The 9873-nt window shown below is 35.8% G+C and overlaps 2 protein-coding genes across 2 annotated transcripts in view; both read left to right on the top strand.

Annotated features, from left to right (window-relative positions):
- Positions 1–1057: 1057 nt before the first annotated feature.
- Positions 1058–7450, top strand: LOC126779782 (transcription factor ces-2-like). Its single transcript, XM_050503919.1, has 4 exons — positions 1058–1076; positions 6277–6363; positions 6812–6981; positions 7304–7450. The coding sequence occupies exons 1-4, from the start codon at positions 1058–1060 to the stop codon at positions 7448–7450; spliced, it is 423 nt and encodes a 140-aa protein (XP_050359876.1).
- A 1836-nt stretch (positions 7451–9286) lies between these two features.
- The window catches only part of LOC126779560 (hemolin-like), a 57451-nt gene continuing 56864 nt past the window's right edge, over positions 9287–9873 (top strand). The window contains exon 1 of the mRNA XM_050503665.1: positions 9287–9297. The gene's annotated coding sequence lies outside the window, so the exon portion shown is untranslated. The remainder of the gene's footprint in view (positions 9298–9873) is intronic.

Below are 9873 nucleotides of genomic sequence, written 5' to 3'. Positions count from 1 at the left end.
GACACATGCAGGTTCCCTCACGGTGTTTTTCTTCACCGTCAAGCACGAGATGAATTATAATCACAAATTAAATACATAAATCAGTGGTGTTTGCCCGGGTTTGAAATCACGATCATCGGTTAAGATTCACGCGTTCTTACCACTGGGTCATCTCGGATTTTCGGAATATAGGTAAAACATTGCACTTAATATTTTTTAACATCTGTAGTCCAATGGTTTTATGAAAATAAATCATTCATTCTTTCTACCACAATCCTTCGAGACTCGTTGGTTGAATACAAATGTGGTAGAATATCATTATTCCTCACGAATTATAAGCCGTTTAAAGATTAGAACCCTTATTCATTCGTTAAGATTCACAACTAAATAATAAAAGAAATGTTGTTTATTTTATTGGTAGTATTGTTTGCATCATACGTGTAGTGGAGGCACTTAATACGTAATAATAAGTAAGTAATAAGTATTCGGTTGGCCGATTACATCACGCAAAGATGGCGCCGGAATGGCTCCTTTATATTTTGGCTCTTGCGAGTATAAATATCCATCAAATTATAATACAATCTTCAGATATCAATAAATTTCTATATAAACTCTTTAGAATATGTAGAATAGCTCCTTTATAATTAATCTATTTTTTCATCTGGCAATTTATTGAATATATGTTATTTGCTATGTACAGTCATTTTCATTATATATAAAATTAAAAAAAAAAAAACAAAATACACATTACAAATTTGTAAAAAACACGCCGTCTAAAAGATTGTCCTGTGGAAATGTACCCAAGACGGCACTAATGCTTCTGCACCGCTTAATAAATTAAAACTATTTTTGTTTTGTTTGTTCTCTATGCGTTCTAAGTTATTCATTTGATCGTGATGAAAATTTTGTGAGATCTGCGTAAGCCAACGAAGGCCCTAGCCAAAAAAAACATGTCTTTGTATGTATCCGCGTAAAGACAGAACAGGTAACTAAATATTTAAAAAAAAAAAACAATATAAATTGAAAAGCATACGAAATCTATGGTAATTAGTAACACACCATAGGTCAATATGATGTTATGGGGTGCGATCGTGGAGGTGAGTTATTACGACCCTTTACAAAATAGGGCTGGTTACTTAATTCAAGTGTATATAATTTATTTTTTTGTGTATTCATCTTATATTATTATAATAATAATATCCTGGGACATTATTCACACACAGCGATCTGATCCCAAATTAAGCAGAGCTTGTACTATGGAAACCAGACAACTGATATACTACATATACTACTTTTCTTTTGTAAATACATACTTATATTGATAATTACACCCAAACTCAAGACAAACAGCCATGTGCATGCACACAAATGTTTGTCCTGGGTGGGAACCGAACCCACAAGCTTCGGCGTGAAAAGCAAGTATCTACCAACCACGCCAACCGGCTCGAATTTATATTATAAATGCATAACCTTGTTCGTCTACTCGCTATAAGGCTGTTGATCTGGAAGTCCAAGAATGAGACCCCGTGTATATGGACCACCTGATAGTAAATGGTCACCACCAACCATATACATGGCACTGTAAAAATTGGTAAACATCACTTACATCGTCAATGAGTCACCAACCTAGGGAACCAAGATATCCCTTTTGCCCGTAGTAACACTGATTCAAAAATTTATATGAAATTAGCGTAAACGTTGATTAGTAAAGGTCATTTTAGTAAGCAAAAAGTAACAGCTTGTTAATGTCCCACTGCTGGACTAAGGCCTCCTCTCCGTTTTTGAGGTGAAGGTTTGGAGCTTATTCCACCACGCTGCTCCAATGCGGGTTGGTAGAATACACACGTGGCATAATTTCAATGAAATTAGACACATGTAGGTTTCCTCACGATGTTTTCCTTCACCGCGTGAAGCACGAGATGAATTATACACACAAATTAAGCACATGAAAATTCAGTGGTGCTTGCCCGGGTTTGAACCCACAAATAATACAAATTATCTCATGTAATCAAAGAAATAAACACATAATTATATAAGGTCGCTCATTTACCAGTCTATCTACATATATAACTTGATGGGGGCTTTGTGCAAGTTCTTCTGGGCAGCTACCACCAGCTCATTTTATTCTACCGCAAAACAGCAGTACTTGGTATTGTTGTGTTCCGGTTTGAAAGGTGAGTAAGCCAGAGTAACTACAGGCACGAGAGACATAACATTTAGTTCCCAAGGTTGGTGGCGCGTCTGCGCACTAATTAAATACAATTTTTTTTTAATAAATACTGTCCTCCAGACCATGAAGAGAGGTTAGCCAACTGCGCAGGACATATTACAGTGCACAAGTGTGTGCGCAAACACAGGTGTACTCTCTATTCCCTAACTCTCATAATCCGATGGGACGGCAATCCGACACGACCGGAAATAGTTCAGGCGCACGACCAACGGCTTTACGTGCTTTCCGTGCTTTCCGTGTACGGGAGTGTAAACACTTCCAACTTCCAGACTCCGGGCTGAGAATTTTCTGACAGAAAAACTCAATAACTTTTTATTGGCCCGACCTGGGAAATGAACTCAGGAGCTTACATCAAGCCACTAGACCAACGAGGCAATCAATTTTAAATTAAAAACGAGTAATCGTCAGCCCTGTCCAGATGTGGGCTTTCACACGATCACAGGTGAACGGTGTTCACTGAGGAGTTTAACCCCTACTGAACGATTTACCTGTGTAAGTACATTGTGTAATATATTGAACAAATATATCATTTTATGTTGACAAATATACATACAAAATACACTCGTTTTGATTGTCATCTATTCTAAAGTCGACATCAACTACGGCGACGAAAACTATTTAGTCTAGAAAGTTCAAATTTGGAACATATAACCAGGGCCCTATTAACAACGCGACCCCTAGGCAATAGGCGTCTCAGGCCCCTTTACCCTTTTATTTACTTATTTATTTAATTTTTCGGAAAAAAAACTGTACAATAACACATATATAATAAATAACAGTAAAATAATACAAAAACCAATCAAGTTTCCACTAATTTACTCATACAAATAAGAAGCAGTAAGTAAATGGGGAGACAAAAATGATACTTTTTTACTACAATGCAATTTTATTCATAATTACGATATTTTATTACTAAATATAATTTAGCGTGTAGGCTATCTTGAGATACTGAGGCGTATAATATTGAGAGACGGATCCAGGTATGAGGCTAGCCAATACTCAAAGACCGAAGGAATAATATATATTTATTATATACATATATATATATATATATATATATATATATATATATATATATATATATATATATATATATATACACGTTACAATTGTTTGAGTACCCTGTACTGACTGCTTGATGTATTACAATATTCGAATAAGAAGTTGTTATGATTTCGTCATGCCCAAATATGGAGTACAACTAAAAAGGCGACGTGCTGACGGCACAATAATATTACTTATGTACTCTTTTCATATAGTAGACATATTTTGCTTTAATAATTTCATAAGCAAGAAATTTATAGTATAATTCCTAATCTCTGCCTATGCCTATTTTATGTATTTTATCCGTTAGAAGTTGGTAAGGGTAGTTAGTTAAATTGTTCTTATTGTTTTTAATCTGACATTCCTAGTTGAATGTTTTCAACGTAGTTGAACCAGTACCACGAAGAATATTCACAATAAGAACCTAAAATTGCATTGTTGCATCTTGGGTGGTCTACTGGGAAACATAACTAAGTAAATAAATTCGTGGGAATATAACATTTTAGACAGTGGGAAATATGTATTTTAATAATCAATTAAACAGAGCATCCAAATCTGTTCAGACGTGTTTAATTCACTCCTCAGATATTTTATATATTTTTTTAAAAATACAATTTACTAAACTACGTTGTATAATTTAATCAAAAACAAGTATTGACGGGCAAATATTGTCGTGAACAATTAACGGCGTGCCCCGCCGTTTAAGGGGTCGCTTGATCGTGATGCACCGGCTGCCGCTTTTATTATTTATATGTATATTCTATAGAAAAAGTATTAATCAAATCAGAATTTTATAGTAAAAACAATACGTTAACTTTTCTTTTTTGTTTTTTTTTTATAATATAGGTAGGCGGACGGGCCACTTAATGGACTAAAATAAAATAAAACACTAAAATAATAAAAAACTAAAAATCACTTTTTTTTTTTTTTATAGAATAGGAAGGCGGACGAGCATATGGGCCACCTGATGGTAAGTGGTCACCAACGCTCTTAGACATTAGCATTGTAAGAAATGTCAACCATCGCTTACATATCCAATACGCCACCAACCTTGGGAACTAAGATTTTATGTCCCTTGTGCCTGTAATTACACTGGCTCACTCACCCTTCAAACCGGAACACAACAATATCAAGTATTGCTGTTTTGCGGTAGAATATCTGATGAGTGGGTGGTACCTACCCAGACGAGCTTGCACAAAGCTCTACCACCAGGAAAACTACACTGTAAAAATGTTAACTATTTCTTACATTGCCAATGCGCCACTAACCTTGGGAACTAAGATATAATCTCCCTTGTGCCTGTGAGTCCTTCTATTGCATTTATTATTCATTAAATTATCTATTCTAGATATCTATAAGAATTACATAGTTTATACACAGTTCAAAATTTAAAACCGATTGATCTCATATGTCACCTCTTTTATACGCGATATTGGCAGAATATTGTGCGATCAAGTACCGTAGAGAACACGACATAAAAAAAAATTAAAACCACTTCTTCGCCTGAATATACACGGTTAGGGGATAGCACACCTGCTCGTCATGTTATGCGTAATTACATATAACCACCGACGAACGTCATCAAAATCGATCTATGCAAATAGAAAGAAATGCCGGAACGAACTATAGTGTTTATAGACACGGGACTCTTAATATAGTGTTCGGTTGACGAATTGGGGGTGAAAATATAATCATTATTGAGATTTCAATTGTAGCCATTGAAAATTTTTATTAAAAGCTGATGAAAAGGAATGTAACAGCCTATTAATTGGGACATTGGGACTGGGATGGGCTTAGGCATACTCTCCTTTGAGAAGAAGGTTTGGTGCCTCTTCCATTACGCTGCTCCGGGTTGGTGAATACATATGTGACAAAATTTTAGTGAAACTAGACACCTTCCTCAAGATCGTCACGGTAGCATGCGAAAGCGATCACCTGTCGCTCTTCGTTAAGATGGAAAGGGTACCGCTGGTTTTTTAGTGGGTATTTCGATGTTCGGGGCGCACTCGGCGCCTTGGACATCGGCGAGCCCCACATACCCCTCTACTGTTCCCGTGGAGGAAACGCGTAACGCGTTTTTCCGGCGTTAAAAAAAGGCTTCCTCGAGATGTTTTTCTTCACCGCCTAGCACGAGATGAATTATAAACACAAATTAAGGCTTGACGGTGAAGGAAAACATCGTGAGGAAACCTGCATGTGTCTAATTTCACTGAAATTCTGCCACGTGTGTACCCGCATTGGAGCAGCGTGGTGGAATAAGCTCCAAACCTTCTACTCAAAAAAGAGGAGCGGAGGCCTTTAGCCCAGCAGTGGGACATTCACAGGCTGTTACAGTATTATTGAAAGAACTTTAACTCGGCTCAGAAATAATATGAGATTTCGATGAAATGAATGAATGATTCCTTATATTATTTACAATCATAAAATATTTTTTAATATATTTTACTACGCAATGCTCGTAAGAAGGATTCAATTAAATTATTTTCCCGCCATTAAAAGTATCTGTCAAGTGTCAATGTTCCTGTTGCCAGATTAAAAATGTAGATTATTATCATTTAATATAAAAAATAACATATACTCTTCAGTAATATTTGATAGGAATTCGAATTTGATCTAATATAAAAATACATAACAACCTTATTTATTATATTATATTGCGTTTTACCCGCGACTTCGTTTGTCATAATTCAAAATTGCTAAACATAAATTCCCGTACTCGTAGCTCTCTCTTCAAAAGTGAAGGATTTTCATACAATAATCTAAATCTTTATCATACAGTGCTAAATGGAATCCGTATGTCAAATTTCATGGTGCTAGCCGCAGTAGCTGTGCGATGTCACTGTCAGTCAGATATTCTTTTGAAATGTATGTATGTATGTATGTATGAGTTCGCATATCACTTTCAGACATTTCACGACCGTTTTCCGCGATGACTTTCGAGTTTGTTCTTACAAAGCCCTATTGCCTAACTTTACTCGCAGATTTAGAGCACTTACGCTGATGATATTTTAACTCACCCACAGATGGACGCGGTGTGGTACCTCTGTTGGCGACTTTACCGCCGCCTTGTTTGCCGTCATACTGTCAGCATCTACCGTTGTGCTCACCACGTATGTATTATGTATATTATATAAACACACGGTCAATATAATATATAAAATTATATTATTGTAAGATTTAATAGGAATGTATAATTTCAATTTTGGTTTAATGATGAGTGAGCCAGTGTAATTTTAGACGCATGGGACATAACAATTAGTCCTATGATTGGTGCATTAGTTGTGTTGGGCCACCTGATGGTCACCGCCCATAGAATTTAGCATTGTAAGAAATCCCTCCCATACATCGCCAGTCCACCCTGGGACACAAGATGTTATGGCCCTTGTGCCTGTAGTTACACTGGCTCACTCGGCCTTAAAAAATGTTAGCAATTCTACCTGTGAGCTAAGTATATAAATAAAATCACATTGGCAACGACTTTGATCGTAGACGAATTTCATGTATTCTTGACATACAAAGTATTACAATATGATCTCCAACAATTTTCTGATACCCTAGTACCTGCGACAAATATATCCTCAACGCTGTGCGACATCGAGTCACGAAGACGAGGCGAGAAGAGGCCGATACCAGCTGAACTGAAGGACGAGAAGTATTTCGAGAGGCGCAGACGTAACAACCAAGCCGCTAAGAAGTCCAGGGATGCTAGACGGATGAGAGAGGACCAGGTGAATGAATTTTTATGTCCTTAAATATAACCTTGAACTTGTATATGTAACTCATTCACTATAGACCGTTCGATTCTGCAACAAAATTTCATAAAATATAAAACGTGCTGTCTCCAGAGAATTAAAAAAAATGTCCGCGTATTTTCTGCGGGATAATCCTTAAAAAGCAAGGTGACCCTTTATTTATCAATTCCTGTAACATTATTGCTATATATTTTTGCGTTATTATATAAATAAGTATATTTTTAGGTACTATATATTTCGTTAGTGTGTATGTTTTTTATGCTTTTTGGTTCGGATTTACAATAAATATTAATTTCAGATTGCGTGGCGTGCTTGTTTACTCGAACAAGAAAACGCCTCGTTAAGGGCTCATATAAATGCGTTGAGACAAGAAACTATCACACTGCGAGCTCTACTTGCGGCCAGGGATGAAACGGCGGTGCCGACATCAACAACCAAAGACTAATCTAATGGCGCCTATAACGAAAGAGTAAAGACAAATAAACAACTCTGACCTTGCAATGAAGAGACGCCATTGGTCGTGATTTTAATAATCTATGGTATTCATGTGGACTCGAAAAAATAGCATTTTGAATGTCGAATTTGATATAGGAACTTTGGAAGTAAAATTGAAGTGGAAATAAGTTAAGTGTAATAGTGTAAAAAATTAAGATAAATTAATCGAGAAATTTTTGTAGTGCAGTTATATAATACAGCAGAGCTGTTAGCGAATTGAGTGGAATGTGTAATTCTAAGGTTTGTTTCTATTTTGGCATTGAATTGTATCTAATATTATGTTTTTACTACTTATAACTATTGTATTGGCAGTACAAACCCGTTGCATACTGACTTTGTGTGGGTATTATTCGCTCGTCTAGGAACTACTAGTTCGAATTGAAAAATTATTTTTGTGTTGGATATCCCATTTATCGAAGAAGACTTTAGACTATATAACATCACGCTACGACCAATAAGAGCGGCGTCAATGAAAAATGTTCCAAAAACGGAAAAATTGACACCTTTTGAGAGCTTCAGTTGCGTGCGCTGCGTAAACGGTTAAAATTATGCAACAATCATGTAACAGAAACAGCCTGTGAATGTCCCACAGCTGGGCTAAGGCCTCCTCTCCCTTTTTGTGGAGAAGGTTTTGAGCTTATTCCACGCTGCTCCAATGCGGGTTGGTGGAATACACATGTGGCAGAATTTCGATGAAATTAGACACATGCAGGTTTCCTCACGATGTTTTCCTTTACCGAGAAGCACGAGATGAATTATAAACAGAAATTAAGCACATGAAAATTCAGAGGTGTTTGCCCAGGTTTGAACCCACGTTCATCGGTTAAGATTCACGCGTTCTTACCACTGGGTCATCTCCCTTTTTTTTTAATCAAACAATCATGTATGATGAAATTATTCATCTGAAAAAGTTCTAAAAAAAAGTCCACAATAGCTTATTATTATTATTCTATCTTTGAAGATTAACTCTCGCTATAACCTTTTTTATGGTAATCAATTTTTTTCGAAAGTAATGCATTATTTGCGAATTTGTTTTCATAAGCATGATATTAATTCTTATGTTAATAAATACGTTATTCATCTCAAGAATTTAATTTTGAAAAAAAAAATGCCCTCACGTCATTTGATTTCAATGAATGTCTTATCTGTATACAATAGCATGCCGCGCGGCTCAAGCCCGTGGTCGGTTTGTTTTGTTAAATTTATACTTAGTCGGTTACTCGATAATAAGTACTTATTTTTTAAATACACAGATTTACCTTTCAGTTTTAAAAGAACACAATTTCATGTGAAGGTATCGTTTGCGATCGCAATAAATAAAGCATATGGACATAGACATACCTAAGATTATTCTGAATGATGCCGTTTTTCTCATGTCCAATTGTACGTTGCCTTATCTAGATCCGGGTGCGGAAACCCATAAATACTATTATCCCACGAAAATAAAACTAAAAACGTCGTATATACTGAAATATTATAAGTCAACTCTTAGTGATTTATTTAAGATATACGCGTGTGAAACCGCGGGGACAGCTAGTTATTTTCTATATGAACGGATTATGATATAAATATAATATATTTTTATATCATAACCCGCATCAATAGATAACAGTAGTTTTTTTTTTCTTTTTATGGGTACTTAAAGACAAGGGAAATAATATTTTAGTTCCCATAGTTACAGAAGGGTGTAAAGGATCGTTGATGTTTCTTACATATAGCACTTGTATTGTTGTTTGGTGATAGAATAAGTGAAGTTTGCTTTGTACCTAACCAGACTAAAATACTTCCTTTTGCAACCATAAGGAAGCCGTCTTTCGGCTAGCACATCCTTCCGATGTTTGTTGTCTATTTTATTTAGTGCCATAAAATATATAACCGCCAACCAACGGAATAGGTTTAACTTAAGCGGTATAAAAATTCATCAAATAATGAAATAGGCTCTCACATTATGTTGAATTGTAATAAAATTCTTCTTATTGATATTGTATAATGATAATTGTATAACGCCACCTACCAACAAGTAGCAGAAAATGAACGCAGTTTGTTTCATTTAACACAATAGGCCGGGTAGAGTAGCCTACTCAGATTCTAGAGTGCATAAATGAGTCATTCAGAAAACCCTACATCTATATTCCAACCACAAGATGAGTGAACCCAAATAAACATCTTGGCACCGATATCAAGAGACGCGATATCATTGGTCGAGGTCTCGTATAATCTATGGTATTCTCTATGGATTCGCGAAAAAAAGCGCACGAAAAAAAAATGTCCGCGAAGTTGTAATCGGAAATTCGGAAGGTTAAATTAATGTGGTTATAACCAGTTAAGTGGAATAATGTTGTATTATAAAAATAGATAAATTAATCAAGAACT

The sequence above is a fragment of the Nymphalis io genome, chromosome 29 (genome assembly GCF_905147045.1).
Source record: "Nymphalis io chromosome 29, ilAglIoxx1.1, whole genome shotgun sequence".
In the NCBI taxonomy this organism is placed as follows: Eukaryota; Metazoa; Arthropoda; class Insecta; order Lepidoptera; family Nymphalidae; genus Nymphalis; species Nymphalis io.
This window is presented reverse-complemented; position numbering and strand designations above follow the sequence as displayed.